At 37.5% G+C, this 24,943-nt stretch overlaps 4 protein-coding genes and 1 long non-coding RNA gene across 17 annotated transcripts; all 5 read left to right on the top strand.

Moving 5' to 3' along the window:
- Positions 1–925: 925 nt before the first annotated feature.
- On the top strand, positions 926–1,681 carry LOC133717880 (probable non-specific lipid-transfer protein AKCS9). Its single transcript, XM_062144629.1, has 2 exons — positions 926–1,307; positions 1,412–1,681. The coding sequence occupies exons 1-2, from the start codon at positions 998–1,000 to the stop codon at positions 1,426–1,428; spliced, it is 327 nt and encodes a 108-aa protein (XP_062000613.1). The 5' UTR covers positions 926–997; the 3' UTR covers positions 1,429–1,681.
- A 618-nt stretch (positions 1,682–2,299) lies between these two features.
- On the top strand, positions 2,300–4,229 carry LOC133715821 (uncharacterized). Of its 12 annotated transcripts, none has more exons than XR_009849230.1 (6): positions 2,301–2,751; positions 2,937–3,010; positions 3,136–3,218; positions 3,454–3,562; positions 3,846–3,919; positions 4,003–4,229. It is a non-coding gene; the product is annotated as an uncharacterized LOC133715821 (long non-coding RNA). The 12 variants fall into 12 exon arrangements; XR_009849235.1 differs by having other exon boundaries at positions 3,841–3,919; XR_009849231.1 differs by having other exon boundaries at positions 3,444–3,562.
- A 7,461-nt stretch (positions 4,230–11,690) lies between these two features.
- LOC133718562 (uncharacterized) lies at positions 11,691–12,395 on the top strand. The gene is made up of 2 exons (XM_062145423.1): positions 11,691–12,078; positions 12,154–12,395. Exons 1-2 carry the CDS (start codon positions 11,760–11,762, stop codon positions 12,168–12,170), a joined length of 336 nt encoding a protein of 111 aa, XP_062001407.1. The 5' UTR covers positions 11,691–11,759; the 3' UTR covers positions 12,171–12,395.
- Positions 12,396–17,581: 5,186 nt separating this feature from the next.
- On the top strand, positions 17,582–18,682 carry LOC133716045 (probable pterin-4-alpha-carbinolamine dehydratase, chloroplastic). Its single transcript, XM_062142782.1, has 3 exons — positions 17,582–17,992; positions 18,163–18,355; positions 18,443–18,682. The coding sequence occupies exons 1-3, from the start codon at positions 17,645–17,647 to the stop codon at positions 18,532–18,534; spliced, it is 633 nt and encodes a 210-aa protein (XP_061998766.1). The 5' UTR covers positions 17,582–17,644; the 3' UTR covers positions 18,535–18,682.
- A 442-nt stretch (positions 18,683–19,124) lies between these two features.
- Positions 19,125–24,731, top strand: LOC133716044 (uncharacterized). 2 transcript variants are annotated; one of them, XM_062142780.1, is made up of 15 exons: positions 19,125–19,373; positions 19,442–19,576; positions 19,652–19,738; positions 19,834–19,905; positions 20,045–20,246; positions 20,773–20,891; positions 20,983–21,372; positions 21,487–21,621; positions 21,806–21,943; positions 22,123–22,278; positions 22,486–22,725; positions 22,957–23,108; positions 23,214–23,328; positions 23,526–23,606; positions 24,017–24,731. In XM_062142780.1, exons 1-15 carry the CDS (start codon positions 19,245–19,247, stop codon positions 24,242–24,244), a joined length of 2,379 nt encoding a protein of 792 aa, XP_061998764.1. In that variant the 5' UTR covers positions 19,125–19,244; the 3' UTR covers positions 24,245–24,731. The 2 variants fall into 2 exon arrangements, with proteins under 2 accessions (XP_061998764.1, XP_061998765.1); XM_062142781.1 differs by having other exon boundaries at positions 19,178–19,320.
- Positions 24,732–24,943: the final 212 nt, after the last annotated feature.

Here is a 24,943-nt window from a genome sequence, read left to right as displayed (position 1 = left end):
GGCCTTGTTCCTGAAGTAAATCACAAGTCTAGCTAACGACCAAGCATGCATGGAGATTATTCAATCTTTGGAGCCATTATTTCCTGGGAACAATGAACACGTACTGGATTTGAATATTTGGCCAGATTCCTTGTCTCACTATTGATGCCGATCGCCCTACTTTAATGGCGAAACTGACTTATCTCATTTCTTAATTTCCACAAACAAGATGAGGACTTTAGTCTTCAGCCATTGATGATCAAATAATAGTTATGGAGTCGGTGAACCATTGGACGGGAAACCAGTACGTATGTTAGATATTTAGATGCTTAGGTGCAAATTAGTTTTGACTGAGCTTGTTCTTCTTAGAATTGAAACAATAAATAAATAATTTACTTCTATCAAATTTATAACCAATGGGTATCATTATGATGAGTACATGAAGTTGACCACCATATGAAGATTTCTTACCCTCCAACTAATACTTCAAAATCAAGATATTCGCGATCATGTACTAGACCAACAAGTAATCATAATTCAATAGTTTTTTTTTTTTTTCCCACAATGTTGATAACGTGATAATGACATTTGACTTAAATTAAACTCTTGTGGAAGATGGTATTATTTAGACCAGCTCGGTATCTTCCAATAACAGCGCAAAATACATGCCAAAATGGGAGTTGATTAGTAGTATCTGAAATTTAATTGAGAAAGAAAAAAATGCATAATCTGAACACATGCATTGGTACTTTTTCCACCACGTACTTTGTCTAGCCTGACTATCACTTTTCTGCTTGTCCATGAATGATGATCGATATGTCCATAGAATGACTTTTGCCTTCACACTAGAGGAGTACCTGGAATAGTTTTTTCCTAACTTCCTAGCACTTTCCTAGTTTGCCAATCTCACCTGTCTTCTCGATCTATATAAAGGGGAGTAGTGTATACTGATAACGCCACAAACTAAGACACAAGGAAAACAACTAGAAAGAAAAAAAGAAGCTGAGATAAAGAGAAAATGGAGAGGGCAGACTTAGTGGTTATGATGATATGCTTGTTGTGCTTGGTGGGTGTGGTTCCTATGGCAGAGGGGGATACAACTCCAAGTCAGTGCAAGCAGGAGAAGAATCTTCTCGTTGGTGCATGCAAACCAATTATTTTTGGACTTCAACCATCTGCAGCCTGCTGCCAACGTGTTAGGGTTACTCATGCCGAGTGTGTGTGTCCATACCTTAGTCCCAAGGTTGCCAATTTAATCAATGTGAAACGCAGCATCAAGCAAATCCAAGGTTGCGGAAGGACTGTTCCTCACAACTTCAAGTGTGGAAGTGAGTCTCTCTCTCTCTATCAATTTGCAGTGACTTCATGAATTAGCTAGTATTTGCTTGTATTTATGTATATATCACTCCTGACATTCTCATTTTCTCTGCAGGTGTCACCACTCCATAAGAAGATCAAAGTCGATCCTACAAGAACAAATAAAAATAAATAAATATATATATGTATATGTATATGTATATGTATCTCTCTTGGCTAGCTTTCTCGGCGGCTAATTAGGTGAGTTACATATACATATACTTGAAAGTGCATTGTGTTTGTGCCAATATGTATCAATAATTAAGATCGAGATTGAGAGGAGGAAACTAAGAAGAAATGGATGTGTGACATTCTATAAATAACAAATTCAGAATTTTATTCAGTTTTTCCTATTTTGCATGATATTTTTGTTGTAATTAAGTATAATATGTTTACGATATAGAGGGGTTCTAGGTAATTAAGGATCCAAACCCTAAACTTTAAATTTGTACCCCTGAAATAAACTATTTCCATGTCCTAAAAATTGTATTCACACAAAAAACCTATATTGTAGAAAGAACAAATAATAATTTAATTTCACACTAAAATATACTTCTCCATTAACATATTTTCTCCACCACCACAGATGTTTCTGTGAAGAGGCACTACTACAATATTAAGCAACAGCAACGCTTTGATGGGCACGATTGCAAACAAGCGTGGGTACTTTCACTGTTTGAGTGGAATCGGTGAGATAATGTCCACGATTGTAAACAATCGTGGGTAAGTCAAGTTTTTTTATTATTTTTCACATTTTTGTTTTGTACTCAAACCTACACTACTACAATATTAAGCAACAGCAACGCTTTGATGGGCACGATTGCAAACAAGCGTGGGTACTTTCACTGTTTGAGTGGAATCGGTGAGATAATGTCCACGATTGTAAACAATCGTGGGTAAGTCAAGTTTTTTATTATTTTTCACATTTTCGTTTTGTACTCAAACCTACTAATGGCCATTAATATACTTATTATATTTGTAGCTATCGACCTCTCTTTCTCCTCTCTGCTCCCTTCTCTCTTCTCCCTCGTCAGTCCATCACTTGCATCTGCTTCTCTCCTCCTTGTACTCAATTGAAACCATCATCCAATGAATCAATCCTTCAAATTGTTAAGCCTCAGCGCCTTGTCTTAGTTCTCAGTGGATCTACCAATTTTGTATGAGTTTATGCTTCTAATCGAAGATCCCCAATTATTTCATTCAAAACCCTAATCTCTCCCAATCTCCCTTCATCAGCAATGGCCGCCGAATTTACAGAGTCAAGATCGAGAGAGAGAGAGAGAGCAATAGCAATGGGTAAAGAGGAAGAAAAGGAGATCGAGACGTAATAGGTAAGAGACATGACTGCGAGACTAGTGTGCCGCTGCCGATATAAGTCAGACTTTGATTGCCTCTCACCTCCTCTCTCAACATAAGGTATGGTCACAATTATGAATTGAGTTTTTCATTGTGAGGGAGACACTTGTGGGTTTATTTACTGTTGTTTATGAACAAATTTTAATGCTTTAGATTGAATTGGATTTGGATTTTTCTCCAATATCTTGTTTGATTAATTGTTCATGCTCAGTGATCTGAAGCTCATTATCCTTACTTTATTGAAGGAGAAACGCACCACAATTTTTGTACATGGCCGCTATGAAAACCCAACAATAGTGGTTCTTGAGGAGAAGTTCAGGTTCAGTATCCTATTCATTTTAGTATTCCAAAGCCTGCTTGTGGTTGGGGTATGCTTATATGTTGAATGTTTACTAAGGCTGAGCTTTGTTTTTGACGGTCTATTGTTGATGGCATTGGTTTCAGGTGGTGGCCATTGTGACAAAAACATATTGCTATAGGAATGCTCGATATTTACTGCGACCATCCTTCCCAAAATGGGGATCAAGGTATGGTTTACTGCTATTACTTTTAGAATGATGAGTCATCCTGAATTTTTAGTAATAAGATAGTTTCTGTTACTTTTCAATTTGATGCTAATGCTTTTGTTAGTGATTATACTTGTCACCCTCATATAGTCCTTTATATGAATTGATTAAAAAGAAATGGATCAATGAGTGACAAATTACTGACAGTTTCATTTCCTTGTGTTGTGTTGTTCTGCACATTGCAAGTATTTAATAGGCTACGCTCTTGGCATTGTAGTCAAGATTGATGACTAGCATTCGGGCTTTGAAAAGGTTCGTCATTTATGAACTGATGCATAATGAATCTCTGGAAACTCAATTACACGGTAAAATTGTTATTTTGTTCTTTGGTTTTACGCTAAAATGTGCACCCTTCTGTTAAGTCCATTTTCTATTCAAGTGTTGATATTTCAAATTTTCAATGGACTATAGACATAAGATGCTTTAACATGGAATTCTGCATATTGGTTGTGGATATTTGCCACTCATCTTATATGCCTTATAGTAATATTATGCCATTCATTTTCTCTTGAATCTATTTTGTGTGTCTTACTTAGACATAACAGATGCTCTTTTTAATACTTGTTTTTTTTTTTTGTGACAGAACAGATGCTGCACTTAATTTTTTGGTAGCTGTTGGTAATTTTAAATGCTCGTAAAGATTTTTTAAAAGGTCGAGGAAGGTACGTTAATACTAGCAGTTGCTTCGAATGTGTTTATGTTTTTGGTGTTTAACCCCTGATCTCTTGTGTTTATTTGGTGATAGCTACTCGATCATCATGCAAGTTCACAGTTGAAAATTTCAGAGAAGATTTTGTGAAGTTTGAATTAGGTGCAGTGTTTTGTATAGACATTAGATTGTTGTATGTACTCTTAAGGTATTAAACCTCACTGGGGTTGACAGCTTGTAATAGGTACGATTGAACAATGTAATTTTTCCCTTAATATGAGGTATGAAGAAAGTATAAATTCCAGAAGCTGAATTTTATATCATGGATTATAAAAGGATTATTAAACATTTTCTCTTTTTATGTATGAAAGCTGAAGTCAATACCAATTCAACCCACCATTGGATTGGTGGTCCCCACAATATTAGAATTGTAAAGAAAGCCACGAACAAATGAATATAAGGCAGAGAAGTCGAAAGCAACTGGCCTACAGCGCACTGACCCTGATAACAGTGGCTGCAGCGTTGCTATGATAGCTGGACACGCTTATATGTGTCTTTTGAGGGTATTTTGTCACGAATGTTGTATGTGCCCTTTGCCCATGATTGTAGTAGTGAGATGTGTTGCAACGACACATTTTCTACCGAAGCAACATAAATCTACTTCTGATCATTTTCATGTCTTATAAGGTAAACCTTTAACAATAGGTAGCTATAGATCGAATCTCTGGATTGAACAGCTAACCTTAAGACATTCCACATAACATAGGTACCCGGTCCCCATGGCGTTCATAATCTCATCATGGTTAACCATGGAGATTGCACTTCTTTGTTGTATAAGATCGAACGTTCTTTGTTGTATATGCAGAAACTAGAAGACCATATATTCGTAACAGTGTATGATCGACGTCTCTCCGGCCAAGAATTTATATGTTTGAGTTATAATTAAACTATAATTTTATTTCAGCCGGCCGGCCGGCCGGTTCCTGAAGTAAATCACAAGTCTAGCCAAAGACCAAGCTCCATTATTTTCTGGGACACACTGACGACTGGATCTTAGTATTTGGGTGCCAGCTAGTTTTCTTGTCTCACCCACATTAATTAGTAGCGAAACTGACTTATCCTCTCATTTCTTAATTATCCACAAATAAGACGAGGACTGTAGTCTTTAGCCAAGTTCTTTGCTTTTACCCAAACAGTGATGCTATTGATGATCGAATAGTTATGGAGTCGATGAACCATTTGATCGGACCAGTAACTGCATGTGTTCGGTTCAAATTAGTTTTGACCAAGCTTGTTCTTCTTAGAAAGTTAGATTTGACAACTAAATAAATAAATAATTGACTTTTATCATAGCTATAACCAGTGGCTACGTACATCGGATCATTATGATGTGTATATGAAGTTGGTCACCATATGAAGATATTTCTTACCCTTCAATAACTGATACTTCAAAATTAAGATATATCCGATCATGCATGTACTATATTATTAATTCAATAATATTTTTCTCCATTAGACTCATCTCCTATACATTGTGGAAGATGGTATTTGCTAGACAGCTTGCTATCTCCCAACAGCGCAAAATACATGCCAAAATGGGTGTTAATTACTAGTGTTTGAAAATTAATTGGGACCAAAGAAAAGAAATGTATAATCTGAACATATGTCCTGGCCTGGTAATTTTTCCACAATGTTGTCTTGATTGACTAGTACTTTTCTTCTCCATGATGATCTATACGTGCGTACGATGACTTTTGCCTTTACAGTGGAGGACTTTAAATAGTTTGTTCCTAACTTCCTATCACATTCCTTACTTCATCCAAGTTTTCCAATCTCATCCATCTTCTCAATCTATATAAAAGGGAGGTAGTGCATATACTGATCGATAGAGGAAAACAACTACAACTCTACATAGAAAAAAAAGGAACTGATCGAGATCGATAAAGAGAAAATGGAGAGGGTAGGCTTAGTGGTTTTGATGATATGCTTTGTGGGTATGGTTCCAATGGCAGAGGGGGATGACACTCTAAAGTGAGTGTAAGGATCGAGGAGAAGTATCTGATCTCGTTAATTGGTGCATGCAAACGAATTATTTTTGGGTTTAAACCATCTCCAGCCTGCAGCCAACGCGTTAGGGTTACTCATATTGAGTGTGTGTCCCTACCTTAACCACGAGCCACTAATCATGCTTGGGAAAGTAGAATCTTCGGTTTAAGAGTTGATTTGATTTGATGAAAACGAGTAAATAAATGAAATAACAATTGCTTCGGTTTGAGAAATCAATAAAGAAACATAAGCTATGCTGCTAGCCTGCTAGGGAATGCATTCACCACCAATCAATTATGTATACTAGTCATGTTCAATTTAATTTGATCTATGGATGAAGGTGCTCAAGTTAATTAACTCAACAACTCAATGCTAGAATTAGCCTATTATCTTTCCTTACTTGTATGCTAGGTGAGAGGCGTTCTATACCTAATTTATTTTTCCTATTATCTTTCCTTACTTGTATGTTAGGTGAGAGACGTTCTATACCTAAGGAGGTGAGACCTATACTCATTCCGATTTCTTTATGTGTTAGTGAATGCATGAATACTTTTATCTCGGAATCATCTCTCCATTTTCATTATCATTCCAAGTAAGTAAACGTGATCTTAAAGAAAACTAGCTTCACATTATATTGTAGAATAATTTGTGTTTTGTCTTTTCTTGGTAGAACATCATCCACAAAACAAGCAAAGACAAAATTAATTTAGTCGACATCTATACATCTCATGGCTAATGGCTCCACAATGAATTGCCTTCATATTAGTTTTGATAAAATAATATGGGTTTCACATCCAAAATCAATTGGCAATGGATGAAGTAGCCCAAATCATTATAAACCCCTAGGCAAGGTCTAATTTTTCCCATGTGGGATATACATATTCTCAAAACGCCCCCTCAAGTGTGGCGCATTTTCAAGCCATACACGTGGACAACTTTGGGTGATGTAGAGCCCGTGTAGCCATGAGGTATGCACACGTGAGATAACCTGCTCTTATACCATGATAACATGTACGCCATGGCCAAACTTGATAGCTAGAAGAAAATGAAAGAAAACTATGGAACAAATTTTCTGAGTCTCTCAAATTAATGCAACACAGTAACAATTCTTACAAACATAGCCTATTTATAGTTAGGACACCCTAACAATTATTATAGACTGTAAAATAGGAAAATACACTACTGGCAAAACAGACATCTCACACATATTTAAATCTATGTGAAATAATGCTATTTCACACGGATATCAGTGTGTAAAATGCTATACTTACAGTGCAAGCATGGAATGTTTTTCGATTGCCTTCGGAGGGGACGTTAATGCTCTACTCACATGGTTTTGGGAGTCCGTGTGAATATTTATCATGAACCCCACTATCTATTAACATGCATAATTAAATTTAAATCAATCCGTGTGAGTCCAAAATGATTTCTTAATATCATAATCAGTGTGAAATATCTTCTTAACTCACACAGATGTTAGTGTGGAATAGTAATGGTATTAAAAAAAAGATATATATTTGCAAAATCTGCCCAGAAACTGAATTGCCACACTGGAAATCGGTTTTTTCATAAGCACAATCCCCGCAATCATTGTTGCTCAAATCAGCCTCACACTGGCCCAATATATAAACCGACTCATAGCTCCCAGTATAGAACAAAATATTACCATTCTTGATCCCACTCTCTAATTTGTCAAAAGCAGAGTCCCTTTTCTCTTCAAACCCAGCAGACCCACTAGACCGTCCCGATCCGCAAATCTTGTACAACAGCTGTGTCTCTGAAACCTGCTTAACCTCTAAATTACCAGCCTTACACCTTCCAAAGAAAGCATATGCTATTAGTCAAGAACATATATATAGGATCACCGTTTCTGAAGCTTTGCCACTGAAATATGCATAAAGAAAATGTAAAGTTATTAAATAGAAAACTCTACCTCTTTCTAAGCTGAAAGATTCAGAATTTCACCCTTTTTAAGAGACGAGATTAGTCCAAACGTGAAGAACAAAGCTCAAAGCTTTGGGTTCCTTAGTTGATTCAAATAAACATTCAGAAATCGAAACCCAGAGAAACTGTGGTCAATTGAGAAAACCCAGAAGAGAGGAAATACAAAGAATCATTAACATTTAACCATCGAGGAGAAATTGAAGGGAAAGAAGATAACTTTTCACATTTTACAGCAAACACAAAAATGACTCAACTGTAAAAGATAGAGAGAAGAAGAACTGACTTTCTATACCATCCTACACTTATCAGGTTCATCACTAACCAAGCTTCATCAATATCACAAAGTTTACAGTACCCATTAATCCATTTTGAGAGGAACTAGTTAGAAATTGAAAGATAAAGAACGAGAGAGAGTGACATAGGATCGATTTGGTCCATGGATCCTGAGCTCTGGTGGAGGCCGAGGACGGGTGAACTCTGCTATTGATGACCTCAACCGCTTCAAATTGCGTTTGCCGATCTCTTGTTTTTCCAATTAAACCTCAATTGCATTGGTTGAGAGAGGAGATATGGGGTTGAGGGAAGGCTAAGGTTGTCTGAGGGAGTAAGAGCATCTACAACAGTAGGAATTACTTTTTAGTTAAATTTAGCTAAAGATGTGAAATATAGCTATTAATTTAACAATATTGCTCCAACAGAAGTAGCTATTCTTAAATAATATACTAAATTTTATCGAATCGTAAACTGACATGTGGACAAAAGAGGAGAGAGAAATATAACTTTTTCTTTAGCTATGCAAGATTCTCTAGCTAAATATAGCTAGCCATTTTAGCTAAAACTAAATTTAACTTGGGTATAGCTAGTCTGTTGGAGTTTATTTTTTCTTTAAAAATAGTTATATATAGCTAAAAATTGAATTTAGCTAGTCTATTGGAGATGCTCTAAGATGGTGATTAGAAGAAGGAGGTCTGATGAGGCGGTAGAGTGAGGAGCAGTGTTGCCTGGATCGCGGGTCGTTACGGTACCCGTACCACGTACCGGTACGCGGCACGCTATAATTTATTAGTGAAAATTTTATTGAAAATAAATTACATATGATAAATATAATTATGAAAAAAATAATAAATAGATAACCAAACTCCTAATAGCGTATTTGGAAACATAACTTTTTTACGTAAATAACCCTTATACATCTACTATGAAAACCACATTAATTTGAAATGATAAATAAGTAAAATTAGAGATTAGAAATCTTTTAGATAATATTGTTTTTTTTTTTTGGAATAGTCACTATCTTTTTTTTTTTTTTTTTTTAATAGGGTTTGGAACCCAGCCTACATGAGAGGCTCAGCCCCACGCCCGATTCCATTTATTATATTAATAGTAGAAATTTGCAACGGGGGGGGGCATAAAACATGAACCCCATGCTACATTAGAACAATTACACTGATCCTCGTAGAGAACATCCTGAATATATAATAGCAAGAGTCTCATCTAACCACACATCATCAAGACAAAACAAACTAGCAAGGTGTGCAAGCCTATCTGCAACACCATTTGCTTCACGGTTAATATGCCGGATTCTAACTGATTGAAAAGTAGTCATATACTCCTTACAATCATCTAAAACCCGGCTTACCTCCGAGAAATTCTTCTCCTTACTCTAAGTGCAGCAACCAAAAGGGGGCAGAGTCGCTCTCAATGTCAATTTCCAACCAATCTTTGTGGATACTAAGAATAAAACCAGCTCTACATGTCTCCGCTTCCATATTAAGGGTCGAGTGCGCATGTACAAAAGGTCTAGCAATAGCGGCAATACAACTACCCAAATCATCCCTGGCTACTACACTGATTCCCCCACAACCATTATCTGCTTTATAAGCCCCATCTATATTTATTTTGAGTCGACCTGATGGGGGGTTCTGCCATTTTATTCGAACCCTCTTCTTCTGCATACCCACCTTCGGATGAAAATTATGGTCTTCCATTTGTCTCACAGTCCATTGTATCATATGCATTGGTTGAAAGCCTCTCTTCTTCCAGACTAAGTTATTCCGCTCCGTCCATATGGCCCAAAGCCCATAAAACAAAAAGTCACGCTGCTCAGTTTGTAGCACATCCATCATGTCAAAAACCCAATCAACCACACTCCGAGCAGGGTGTTACGCAGCCTGCAAACCCAAAGGACCCAATGCCCAGAAACATTGAAGAGCAGCACAATTTTAAATATATGTGTACCTGTTTCGATGACTTGCTCACAGAACATGCATTGAAGATCCTGGAGTGGGACCCTACGCTGGACCAGCACCGCTTTAGTAGGCAAAACTCTCTTCAACACTCTCCACATGAGTCACTATCTTCTTAAAAAAACCAAAAAGAGGATAAATTTAAAAAAGTAGAAATAAATCTCAGCAGAGTAGCAGAGGTGGGTATCTCAGCGGAGCAGCAGAAGTGGGTAAACTTAATTGAATGATGACTGACGAAGTCTTGATTCTTGAAGAACACCAGATCTGAATCACTTGATGTTGGGTAAATAAGGGATCGCTGGAGTTACCGATCTGGTTCGCGATCGTACCGCGATTCAGGTCGCTCGATCGGGATCGCGGGTCGCCGGCAAACCGAGCGATCTCGGCATCTCTGGTGAGGAGGAGGGGGGAGAGAGAGAGAGAGAGAGGCGATAATGATGATAGGTTTAATGGGTCAAATTGCTACATAAATATGTGTGAAATGCATTTTTAATTCTTACATATGTCCGTGTGTAATTATCTCAGTAAATCTGTCAGTTCTCATTCGAAGATTTACACAGAATTCCGTATGAGTGTTTTTTTTCTCTCACGGATGTCCGTATCTACATTTCACACTGATATATGTATAACGCTTATTTTACACATAAATCTGTGTCAAAAAGTTTTGGCCATGGAAAACCGTCCCTCTATAATTTATATAGCACAAAAACAAAAGATTTTTTAATAATTTAATATCTGATGTTGTTTCACACATACTTTTGTGGTTATTGTTATTCTATAAACTATTGTAGGCCCAATTATACTTATTTCACATGATTTTCTGTACATCCAATTCACACAGATATCTGTGGCTTTGTAAAATATGTGTGAGTTAAATCTGTGTGAGATGTCTGTTTTGCTATTAGTGATATTTAGAAAGCTCCGCATTACATGTATGACAGCTGGACACTACTTCACTGGTCAGTGCAGACTTCTCCATGCTGACATCACGTACAGGTTAACAAGTTTATCATAGGTTTAAAGGATATTGCAAGTAGCTGTGACACTAATTTCTTCATCTATGTATTAATATACAAATTGGAAGACTATAAGTCTATATATACCTCCAACCGGCCAAGACAGGGTAATCTTATAGTTAAATTGCGAGTCTCACTAGTCTGAAGTAAATCACAAGTCGAAGCAGCGGTCATGCACATACGAATATTAATTTCTAGAAAACACTGACAAAATATTGCTTATTTAGTCATACACCGACCACCGACCACCGACTACAATGACAGATTAGGCCTGTCATTGTCGTTAAATTATAGAAATTCATACAATCTGAACGCAAGTGTATGTAGTTCTCCCGAAGTTTCTCTTGCTTGAAGTTGAATAGTAGGTTCCTTAACCATGGTGATTTTATTATTTCCAGCTATTATATATGTACGTACGTACCAAACATGCAGACTAGCTGACTTTGCAAACTAAATAAATATTCCAAGTTGGTGACCTTTTCCTGCAAGTTTCACCTATTCTCGATCTATATAATGTGGGTTTGTGCTTACTGCTAATACCACAAAGTAAAGAGAGAAGGAAAACAAATTGTAAAGAAGCTAGAAAACCTGAGAAGTTAAAATGATGAGGCCAGGATTATTTGGTTTGATGGTATGCTTATTGTTCTTGGTGGGTGTTTGGGATGTGGTTCCGGTAGCAATGGGGGACACGACACCGAGCCAGTGTAAGGAGGAGAAAAAGCTTCTCGTTGATGCGTGCAAGGCAGTTGTTACAGGAAGTGATCCCTCTGCATACTGCTGCCAACGCCTTAGGGTCACTCATCTTGAGTGTGTATGCCCCTATGTTACTCCCAAGCTTGCCAATCTGCTCAACGTCCCACGTATCATTAAGCAAATTGAAGGTTGCGGAAGGACTGTTCCTCACAACTTCAAGTGTGGAAGTAAGTCTCTCTTCCTCAATCTCACTCACAACTTTAATTTGTATATAGCTTATCATAACCTTTATTTTTCTGCAGGTATCACCACTCCATGAGATCGAAGGAATGCACTAGCTAAGATCCCAGAAGAATATATATATTTATATAAATTATGCTTGACAAATAAAATATGCATCTCTTAGTTTTCTGTATTAATTAGTTATGCATTTATGCGGATGTATATATATATTAGAGATTGAGAGGAGGAAATAAGGAAAAACCTGATGTATGAATTTCCATAAATAAATTAAAAAGCGCATTTTTATTTTTATTTATACTATCAGATCTTCCAACTAGGTACAAATATCAGTCAACTTTTGTTGTGGGATATGTATATTTTCACCTTATGTACGTGAAGAGAGGAACTAATAAGTAATATATATGCAATCAGATAATCATTATGAGTTCCTGGAGTTGGCGACCTAGTTTTGGACCCGGATGCTTAAAATACAATTAATTATACTAAATGATAATGAATTTTTCTAATGGGCAATGATATAGGGCCTCAATGAGGCCTAAGATTTGTGGCCTCAAATCCTAGGTGTCATGCCATGTAAGCAAATTCAAATTTTATTTTCAATTCCACATAATAAATCTTGTCACATCATACTATTGCAACACCAACTTTACCATTTTAAATTTCCTTTTAGATGTTAGGGGATGAATCAATTACATTAAAGAATTAAATTAGGTGACAAAAAAAAAAGATAAGCTATTAATTATGTATTCATTTAAGAGATATGTCTATAAATTCTTTGACAATTATTTTTCTTCAGTTAATTAAATTCTTTCCTATAATTTTTCTTTCCAAATAGCATCAATATAGTCAAGAAATAGGCATTAACTTTTCTTTTCAAATATTGATTAATTTCCTCCAAAAAAATAGCATTAATAAATTGAATTTGAAAAATACATATGTCCAAATTAAGAGGTAAGAAAAAATTTCATCAATTAATTATCATCTACAAATCTAAATATAAGGAAAAAAAACAAACAAAAATAATAATAAACTCAAAATATAACATGTAAACCCTAGCTACATATAGAGAAGAAGAAAAAATTTAACATAAGAATACATATAATCATATGAATATGTACTTTTCACATTATACTTTCAAAATTTACAAGAACCCAACAAAGGTTGAATTCATATACATGTGTTATGCAAATCTATTGATCGAGTGTATGTGCAAATCTATTGACTGAATTACATGAATTTTTTTTCCATTCTTGATTGAAGAAAAAAATTGTTGTTTAAATCTAAGCATGAGAGTAATGAAAAGAAAAAATGAAAAAAAAAAACCAAAATAATTTTTGTTTAGAAGAAAGCCAAAGTAACTTAGATTCATTAGATTTTGGAATGATAAGATTGTCTTTTTCTCAAGAATTACATGTCATAATATGACAAATTAGTGATGTGTGTAGGTGACATGGCATAACACCTAAGATTGAGGCCACAAATCTTAGGCCTCATTGAGGCCACAAATCATTTTCCTTTTCTAATCTTGTCAACACTATAAGCTAGAATTAGACCTAATTAATTAACTAATTATGCATGCATTTCTTAATTAGTGGTGAAGGCAGGGCTTAACTTTATAGAATTACGTACAGTCCAAAACACACGGCAAAAAGGGTGCAAATTACTGGCACAATATTTTTTCAACTAGCTAGTTTGCTTATTCTAATGTGAACGTACTCCCTTATTTGTGGTTTTCCAAAAAATTCCAAGCTTGAATAGTCCTTTTAAGTTCTGGACCATTAGATGGAGTCCCATTGACACGTTCCTGCGCGACTTTAACAGTGATTGTCTACGTTCCTGCACAACTGTAAATTATAGCTGAAATCATACTAGACCAAATCATATCGTATTCGACAAGGAGGGACTTGACCTAGATTACATCTCAAAACCCACGGCAGATTTAGATGAGTGGATTTTAATCAAACCTGAAAACTTCTTATATTATCTTGACCATTAATTATGAATCTATGATAAATGTTCCTATTGACTACAAAATTGGAAATATGGATATAGAGGGGCACTCTGCGCTGTCCTAATACATACCCTAATTAAAATCAAGTAGTAACAGAAATGAAAATGGTGATGGTGATCAGGGGCTTGATGACGATATGCTTAGTTTCTTGCTTGGCGAATGTTTTGGATTTGGTTCCGAAGGTGCAGGCGGACACGATCGACGCCGAGGCAGTGCAAGCAGGAGAAGAAGCTTCTCGTGAACGAGTGCAAGGCACGTACTTATTCTTGGGGGCAATAACGTTTCTGCAAACTGCTGCAAATTGGTTAGGAAATTTTGAGTGTGTGTGCCCCATATTTACTCCCAAGCTCGCTAATTTGATCAATGTCCCTAGCTTCGTTAAGAAGATTGAAGCTTGTGGAAGGCGAGTCCCTCACAACTTCAATTGTGGAAGTAAGTACTGTATCCCTTCGAATTAATATATAGCTGATGAGTTAATTAGTTCATGTGTTTATAGGTGATGGATGATGACTTATTCCGTTGTTCTGCAGGTATCAGTATCACCACTCCACCATAAGATGGAAGACATGCGTGTACTGATTCTAGGTACAAGCTAGAGTGAACTTAATTTATATGTATATATGCTATTTAGTTTAGCTAGTGAGCTAAGTGAACTACTTACTTAATTGCAAGCAATATATATATATGTGCCCAGGATTGAGATACTCTGAAGTTATTTCTCTGCAATTTTTGTAAATTTCATAAAATCCGAACCATCAATAAAATCCAATGATTTAGGACTATGCCACGTCATCTAGCATTACAGTTTGGCTTTTCTTCACAGTTGACGGCGACTCCTGCCGTTAATAGTTTTCTGATTTTCTCACTTTGATTCGTCTCCGAATTTGCCAACTCCTGCTGTTAAGCAATGATTCTGTTGGTCTGTAATCGATCGATAATAGTTGTTGACCCAAATTCGTTTGGGTTCTGATCACTTTAGCATGTCGAACATTTTATGATGATGGATTGATGGGAATAGAAGAATTTTCTGATCTAGGTTGTTTCGTGTTCTAAACTTCTCACCCAAATGTCTTTCATGATCGATCTGGGCACCCTCCCACTTTGTCTGGGCATAATTTCTTAATCTGAATGCTATGACTTCACTTTTTAATCAATCATAGAAAAAGAAGATCTAATGCTAAATCATGAAGATTTGACCAAGAATACAGCCACCCATCCCATTTTGAGCAAGATCTAATGCTATGATTTCTCTCACAAGTCAACCACACAAACCCAGAACTGAACAAATCACGGTCGTCAAATCCATTCTAGTCGTCCTCTTCTTTTAACGCTAGTGAATATATGTTTTCTCGGTTGTTTTTCTATTTCATAGATTCAATTCAGTTGAGGATATGGGGTTGTTCCATTTCAATCAATATGCAGGTTTAATCTATATGCAGGTTCTCCAGAGACCAAGAGTAAGAGAGGTACAGTCACAGTACTAACGATCCGTTAGTTTATTAAAAAGGAAAAAACTTCACACCATATTACGTCGCACATTTTAAACCATTAGATTCGTTGTGTGACCCAGATTTTATGAACTGCACACAACTGCACGACTTCTCACTTTAGAGGAGCCGGATCCATGTGCCCAATATATCTTTGGGATTGAGAGGAGGCAATTACAGAGATAAGAGAGATCGATATATGACTTCCCCTGAAAGAGTAAAGACATGTAGGTCAAGTTTTGATATGAATCGTGTTTTATATTGAAACAATAAGCCGGAACTCGAGCTTGATCTTACATTCTCACTTGTAGTATGACTAGTATCATCCCTATCATGATTGAATAATTTGTATTTCTTATTAAGTTTTTGCCATAAATTAATTAAATTCACTCTTATCTTTATGTTTCTAAATCATAAGTTTTGATTCCATGTCTATCTTCAGTCTAATTTGGAATATTTACCGTCTTTTAATTAATTTCTTGAATAACAAAAGTTCAGTTTTTTTTTTAATAAAGGGCTGGTGCGGCTGCCCTCAAACCTCGATTAATGAAATTGTCGAATACAAGGGGGGGGACATGAAGTCTAAACCCCTGATTACAATAAGCATCTAGAGTATGTCCTGAAATAATATCAGGAATTTCTACATAAGACATGTATTCTAAAAAGCACCAACTAGCAAAGAGTGCACAATTAGCTACTCCATTTGCTTTAACGTAGCAGTGACATAGCGGAAAGATAACTCGATATGTAACTCGATTACAATAGAGCATAATTACCAGCTTTAGCACAGCTTCCCTCCTATGTTGCCGCCGACAAAGAAATCCGACGACACTTAGTCTCACCCTGCCACTAGGCGGCAGCGCCCATTTGACGAAGCAAATAACTCGCCGTCGACCTAGAGCAGACAATGCACGTAGAGTGCATACACAGGTACATAGCCCGATTAGTCCTACACAACTAATGTAGGGACTTATTACTTGCATAAAGCGCCATTTAACTAACCAACATAAATAAACGAAAACATAAAATAAACTTAGACCTAGGGCAGAGCTCAAAAACTGAGCCCAAGCCCAAGCCCATGTAGCTAAAGGATCAGAGCCAACATGACAAGCTCGGCCCAATACTGTTTTAGCCACCGCCGATATCCTGGCACCTCCGTCGCACCTCCACCTATTTCGGGTCGCCGCCGTCATCAGCACTCCACCAGCCTCGCAACTTAGGCTTCTGTCATCATTCTACCCAAATCAGATCTGGGATCACCCATAGATCCAACCCAGAGCAAGTCATCCATCGTCCCTCCACTATTGACTTCGCAGCGCACGATCCCGACCTTGCTCCTAAACCAGCGACTTCCGGCCAGCCCCGCGACAACAGCTTCATCCGCCGACCCCACCAAAGAGTACCAGACCACCGCTCGCCATCAGCCGCGATCTCCTCAACCACTTCTCTCAAATCCCAGCGATCCAGATCGGATCCACTTTGATTGAGAGCCCAACAATCTCACCTCAAACCCGTCCACGATGGACGGACAATCAGACCCGTCCGGCTGCGCCCACAAAGCACCGACGAGGTCAATGACGACGCCGAGGCGGAGGGCCGCCGAACGAGTGCAAACACGGCTAGGGTTTCTTCCTGTTTTCGCTCTCGGCGCTCTTGCCTATAAAAAATATAACAAAAATTAAGTTATTTGCACTAAAAGTTGTTAAAATAATGAACCAAGTAGTAAGAGAAGAAGAATGATTAAATACTATTATGAAATATTCATTTTTAGGGTTGAAATCTCGATTTCACCATTGATCACGAACACTAATATAAATAAAGTAATCGAGTTTAAAATATGATTTTTGGATAAAAATAATTAACAACAACCGGCTCCAATTGCAACCTAGAACGAATTTTTGAGTAAAATCTAGATAAAATTTGATGCATTATCAAAATTATAGTTAATGACGTGGTTTTCTGAGTACCGCGGGCACCAATAGCCTGCCTTTTTCCGGAAACCAAACAAAAGCCAATCATCATCCAGATAACACCAACAAAATCCAAACTTCCATGGCCGCCACCAACCTCTCATTCCCTCACTTCTCTCTTCCATGTCACCACCACCACCACCACCACCACCACCACCCCAACTTCTTCACTCTTCCGACTCGGGCCCGACCCGGCCCGAGAACCCAGGCTCTGGGCCATGACATGATTGGAGACTTTGGGGCCAGAGACCCGTACCCGGCAGAGATAGCCAGTCAGTTTGGAGACAAAGTACTGGGCTTCCAGAACACAGAGCACAAGATCCTCATCCCAACTGTGTCTGCTTCCTCTCTAGCCCAGCAAGAGTGCACCCCTGTCTCTCCTCTCCAGGCTCCTATGCTTGAAGAGGACGCGCAACAGCTCCTCAGGAAGGTCAGTTTCTTCGTTCATGAACACTTGCAAAATGCCCATAACGTGTTCGATGAAATGCGTGACTCAAGTTTCGTTCTTTTACTCTTTATAATGCGCAGTTTTGAGGACCCTTTTTGTTTTGCTTCAAGAATTTTGGGTTGTTTCAAATTGTGCTTCTTTTTTGTGTGTAGGTTCTTGGGTGGAGATTGATAGTTGGAGAAGACGGGCTCAAACTACGGTGCTTGTGGAAATTGAGAGATTACCAATGTGGGGTTGAACTCATCAATAGGGTTTATAAGGTTGTGGAAGCTGCAGGGCATTTCCCAAATCTTCACTTGGAGCAACCCAATCAAGTTAGAGCAGAGCTATGGACATCTTCCGTTGGTAAACTTCTTGCAAACTTTTACGACTTTTTATTGAGGCACTTGCAAAACCATTTGTCAATGACAATACCAACTTCCATTGTTGCAGGAGGATTGACTATGAATGATTTCATTGTAGCTGCTAAAATAGATGCGATCAAAACATCAGATCTCGTGCCCGTGAGAAGAGCTTGGGCCTAGTTGAAGCATTGTGTAATATGGATTTTGTCATTAACACAAAGACTTGAGAGTTTTTGTACAAGTGTTAAAAGAGATTGTTTATTTTTCTTTTGTGCTAATGGATAGTTTCTTTGTTGATCATATAACTCCCTTCATCTTTGCAGTTCAAGTTCATGGCCTATGTATTAGAACTTAAAAATGATTACTTGCACAGCAACTACAAAGGTATTAAGCCAATGGTGCTTTAACCTGAAATTCTTGTTCATAGCCCATGTGTTAGAACTCAACAAATGATTACTTACACAGCGACTACAAAGGTACTAAGCCAATAGTGCTTAACCTGAAACCTCTTGTTCCAATATATTTAGAAGATTTTGCTAGGTCCTTGAAGGAATGAGAACATTGAGAAGCCTTGTTAGAAGCTGCACTAATTCCCTTTTTAACGCTGTGATCGTCAAGTCCATTCTTATCTAACAGTGCAGACGCCTATAGCTTTATGATGATATCCAATCTCAAACAAGGGTGAAGGTAACTTTATGCAACTTCACATTAATTTCACTCTCGGCAAGTAATGATCCTTTTATGCAACTTCATCACATTAATTTGATAAAAGATGAAGGACATCAACCTAAAGTGGAAAACTATAAAAGCACGGCCTTCTTCCTCCCACCAAAAATAACGAACTCTCTCACTCACCACCGCCAAGCCCAAACAGTAACTAACAACCCCTAATGGAGAAGCTCAAGTCCTTAGTTCCCGAGACCCTAAAGCAAATGATCGCAGAGAGCACTACTGACGATCTGCCCGGCACGTGTTCTTCTCTCCTCGACTTCCTTCTCCATTTCGAGCCGTTCCAGCAAGTAGGTCATGCATTTTCTCATTTTATTTCTCGAAAGGTAACCCAAATGAATCTGTTGTGAATTCCCAGATGGTTAATGACCTGACGGACCCGGAAGCTGCGCTGTGTGGGAAGAATAAAGAGGATGCTTTGGAGAGTAAGCAGAAGGGGAATAGGTGCTTCTTGAGTGGTGATTTTGCTAATGCTTTGGATTTCTATACCCAGGTAGATTTTCTAGTTGTTTTTAATTAGAGTGTGATTTAGTTACTTCAATTTGTGCAATTATTGATTATGTTTTAGGCATTGCGAGTTGCTCCAGTGGATGCATATGAACAAGACCGAAATCTGGTTGCTACCTTGTATGTGAATCGGGCTTCTGTATTGCATGTGAGTACCGTGTACCGAAAACGTGATAAAGATGGCTTCTTTTTTGATAGTTTTGGTTGGTTGTTAGTGATATATGTGTGGTGTGTTTTGCTTAGAAAATGGGGCTTGTGAGGGAGTGTGTAAGAGACTGCAACCGGGCGCTTCGGATTTCTTCAAACTATGCCAAGGTGAGATGCTCTTGATGTGGAAAGCTTTTTTTTGTGTGTGCTTGTAATGGAGTTGATGACTTTGTGAATATAGAACAAGAGAGACAAAGAGGGTTGCACTAGCTTTCTCCAGGTTTACTTTTTTTTGTTTTTGCTGTAGGCATGGTTTAGAAGAGGCAAGGCAAATGCATCTATGGGAAAATATGAGGATGCAATACGGGACTTGGATGTAGCAAGGATTGCGGAGTCATCAGTTGGTGGGAAGAAACAGATAGAAAGTGAGATGAAAATAGTTTTGGACCAACAGTATAAAGCAGCAAGTCCATCGACACAACATAATCAGAATAACTCAAATCTGTTGGGTAAGATTACAAGTTAGAAACTACTGGTAGTTATCGATTATGTACTATACTGGGCTCTTTGGACTTTGTGATTGAAAAGCTCTGCTCACAGTTGATTAATAATCCTCTTTAATTCTTGCGATAATGATACACTCTGGACCCCTATGTTTTTAAACTGTGATGAAAACTAAAGATGAATAAAACAAGTTGGAAACATACAGAATCTCCATCTTGGCGCAAAACAGCATGAAATAGTACTCTCACTTATAATATGCTTTTGGTTTTATCGAACTTGAGTTTTCTTGCATTATATTCAATTAAGCTTCTGGGTTTTCATGCTTGCCTTGGGATAGTAGCGATGGCAGATGTCTCATTTTGAGTACACTTTTGTTACTGAGCCTTTAAATGCAATCTTCTTTAGCAATGCAAAGACATCCTGGAGTTTGTAGCTTGTTTTGCTGGTTAAATCTCCTAATTGTCTTTTCATTCTTAATATCAGGGAACTGAAATACTAAGAACCTAATTAAATTACATTGTCATCCATCAGATGAACCACACCAAATGAAATTACAATGTGTCACCACACCCGAGAAAGGAAAGGGTTTGGCTTCCACGGTGGACATTCCTCAAGCATCCTTGGTACATACCGAAGACCCTTTTGCAACGGTATGAATAAAGAGCTCTTATTGCCACTGCAAATACCTGCATTTCTGCTGCTGATGAGGAATCTAAAATATATCGGCCCTTGGCTTTGCAGATAATATTAAAGCATTGCCGGGAAACACATTGCCACTACTGCTTGAATGAACTACCAGCGGATAAAGTCCCATGTACATCATGTTCAATACCATGGTATTGCTCCCAGAAATGCTGTATAGAGGCAGGAGGAGAAATGTGCTGCGATTACCCAAACAATCAAAGCATTCATAAGTATCTACCAGATGACCTTCAGAAGTACATCGTGGAGGCCACTTTAATTGCTGATTCTGAAAGAGGTAATCAGATTTCTGAACATAAGCATGAATGTAAAGGTGTACCCTGGCCAGCAGTATTGCCTTCTGAGATAGTTTTGGCTGGTCGAGTACTAGTCAACTCTATAATCAAAAGAGGAGGTTCCACAGATAGTATTAATCTCGGAGAAATTTCGGTACATATCCTGTTATTCCTGTCTAGGTTTTCTACTTTACGAATTAAGTTACTTGTGTCAATTTCACAAATATATTTTGATTTGTAACTGACTAACTTCTATATTTTCTTCTAGGATCTTTCTCACCATTATTCAAAAATGCCTCCGGAATCGAAATTGGAATTACATATATACTCTGATGTATTATCATGCTGTCTGCAACATTGTAATGGCTTTGAAATACCAATAAACGGGATCTCCATTTCACAGGTTGCCTCTCTCTCTCTATATATTTATTATTTGTGTATATCATGTCAGATAGTTGTAATGGAAGCTGTTTTCTGATAGCTGTGTATGCTGGGGCCGTCTATATCTACAATTTTTTGTTTTTTTTTTTAATATCATGCTTGATTGCCATCTGTTGACTGATGTTCCAATTCTCTTGCTGTTGCAGATTGTTATACTTATATCCCAAATTAGGGTGAACTCTATGACAGTTGTTCGTATGAAATTCATTGACCAGCATGAACTAGTAGATCAGTTTGGAAATCTGTCATCTTGGGAAGGAGGTCCAACCAGTAATGTGGAACAGGTTTGCATTTATGGTATGCTTTTATATTTTCCTTTTTTTCCCTCCTTTCACCGTCTTTACAATAATACTGTTGATCTTTGTCATGTGTGACACTCAAAAATTTAATGCAAAGATGCTTGTAATTGATGTACTTACATATGTGTGCCTTCTGAATCATGCTGCATCATCATTTTTTATAGGTCAGAGTAGGTCAAGCTATCTATGCATCAGGAAGCTTGTTCAACCATTCTTGTCGACCTAACATCCACGCTTATTTCCTTTCACGCACTCTTCATATACGAACTACAGAATATGTCTCAGCAGGGTGTCCCCTTGAATTGTCCTATGGTCCACAGGTACACGCACTTACTCTTAATCTCGTTCAGTTCTGGTAATATGGAATAACATTGTGATGTTCTCCCTGTAACTGCTTGATCAAGCAGCTGTAGTATACAGAATTAAGTAACCGTTTTGTTCGCCAAAACCTTTTCTGCCATGATTTGAAACGCCAATTTGATGAAAGGTTGCCATTTCTAGGTGAAAACTAAGTTTTAGTTCTACAGGTTGGGCAGTGGGATTGTAAGGACAGGATTAAGTTTCTGGAAGATGAGTACTCATTTCGATGTCAGTGCACCGGTTGTTCAAAAATGAACTTTTCAGACCTAGTGCTAAATGCATTTCACTGTGTGAAGCTGAACTGTTCTGGCATAGTCTTGGAGAGCTCTGTTATTAACTGTGAAAAAAAGAAACTTAAGCACTTACCGAACATCATCAACACTGACAGCATCGTCTCTCTTCTTCAGGTACTGTGTATTTTCTGTAATGTACATTACTATTAGCATCAAACTGGAATATTGACATTGGAGTCACATCCTGAATTTTTACTTGAGAACTTTTCAGCCCTACTACATGCGGAAAATGGTAGTCAATTGTGTATCTTCACTTTTGACTACCTTGGTTATTTATAAGATTTTTGCCAACTCTTTTTGGATTCTATTTATGTATCCTCACCGACTATTTTGATGTTTGTACAGGCTGAAGAGCTCAATATTGATGACATCAATAAAGCTGCAAATGATATGCAAATCAATAGCTTTTACCAGTTAAATCCTGGCTACTGTCTAAAATGTGGTTCTTATCGTGATCTAGAATCTTCCTCTGTAGCTGCAAATAACTGTATCAGAAGGTATAACACTATCTAAGAGGTGGTCCGTATCTTTGAAATTAAGTCGGCACGTATCTATTATCATCACTCTGCATACTAGAGTCTTGACTGTTCATTTCTTGACAGATTACAGAATTCAATAGACTCAAAAAATGTCTCTAGTACCACGCTTTTGGGTGCTTTAAGTTCTCTTGGTGTGCTGAGATCAACTTTGCATGCATATAATAGAAGAATTGCAGAGGTGAGTTTCAAGCACACTTTACTTTCATATGATATAAATTTCTCCTTGTTCAAGTTATTATGATCAATATTATTACATTTCTGTGTTTGAGCACTTGGCCATTTTTTTTGTAACATTTGAATCTGCAATGATCCTCATAAGTTTGGCTCATATGACTGGATCAGTTTATGCTTAACTTGAATGATTCATATTTGCAGGCAGAAGATAATCTTGCACAAGCATTTTGTTTGGTCGGAGAGTTGCAACCTGCAATGGAGCACTGTAAAGCATCAATTGAGGTAAAACTCTTGTTGTACGCAAGTCACATCACCTAGCTTAGTTGCATTAGTTTATGTTTCTTAGATCAGATCTTTGTGAGGATGAATTCATATATAAGATACATCATGGTTATTGACCGCAGTTTTAGTATGACCAGAAAGTCGAGATTCAAAATCCCCGAGCAATATTTTTCCCAGATATTTTCTTATGTGGGGATGAGCATGATACAAATGCAATGACATATCAAGTGATTCAAGTCATATGAAATCTTTTGATTATACTAGCTCATAGTCCCCCACTTCTGTCATAGTTTCAAGTCATGAAGAAGAATGATCTTGTTTTGTCTTTCCCTTCAAAATATCCTCGATCGATTTTGCTAGTACATACTTCCAAATGTTATTTTCATGATTCTATTGTGGGCAATTGGCAGATCCTGGAAAAGCTCTATAACCGTAATCACATTGTTATTGGATATGAACTTGTGAAGCTCTCATCTATCCAGTTATCATTGCGTGATAGTGGTGCCGTGGACAGCATAGATCGACTCTATCAAATATTTTCATGTTATTATGGATCACATACAGACGTCATTTTCCCAGATCTTCAATTCCTCAGAAAAGAGGGGCAGGCCTATTTTGCCAAGTATCAACTCACATGATTTCAGTCAGCATATTCTCTCCTGTTCTGATCTTTTCTTCTTCATAGACAGTGATTGTAACCCTTTGCCAACTTTTTTCAATGGCTTGCAACCTAAATACTGTTGCGAGTAATACATGTATGGTGGGTCTGATAAAGTTTCAGGATGCATAACTTTCTTAGGCCAGTGTTGAATTCCAAAGGATAGCCCCCTGTCTGTCAAAGCAGTGAGTTGACAGATTCCTCAGGGCAAAGCCGACAGTCTGGGGCATTTTACAATCCTTAGTCTGTAGAGCGACTTTGAGTTTTGCAACCACTCTGGAAATAGCTTGAGACTATCACAACCCAGATATCTAGGTCTTGCAAAGTGTGTGCACTGTTCAAGCCAATGGGGCAAAGCCTTCAGACCTGGGTTCTAAGCGACGTTGTGAAAAAAAAATTATCAGATTTTTTATTTATTTTATGATTTCCACGATTTTCTGAAAATTTGGGTCAAGATATTTGAGTCCTGTTACTTGTATAATTGCTCAAAAATCATTATTCACGAATAAGATGATTTTGGTGAAAAAATAATGTGCGATTTTGAACAAATAACCGTGCTATAATCCATAGTTTCAGGTGGAAATCATGGTCTCGGACAACAATTTTATTTTTTGGGAGAAATTTCGTGGGCTAGTTACCACAAAAGGTTGGAAAAAATACGATATCTTTTGGTGGTTAA

This window comes from Rosa rugosa, chromosome 6 (genome assembly GCF_958449725.1).
Source record: "Rosa rugosa chromosome 6, drRosRugo1.1, whole genome shotgun sequence".
Classification (NCBI taxonomy): domain Eukaryota; kingdom Viridiplantae; phylum Streptophyta; class Magnoliopsida; order Rosales; family Rosaceae; genus Rosa; species Rosa rugosa.
Note: the sequence above shows the minus strand (reverse complement) of the source record. Positions and strands in the feature narration are given on the sequence as shown.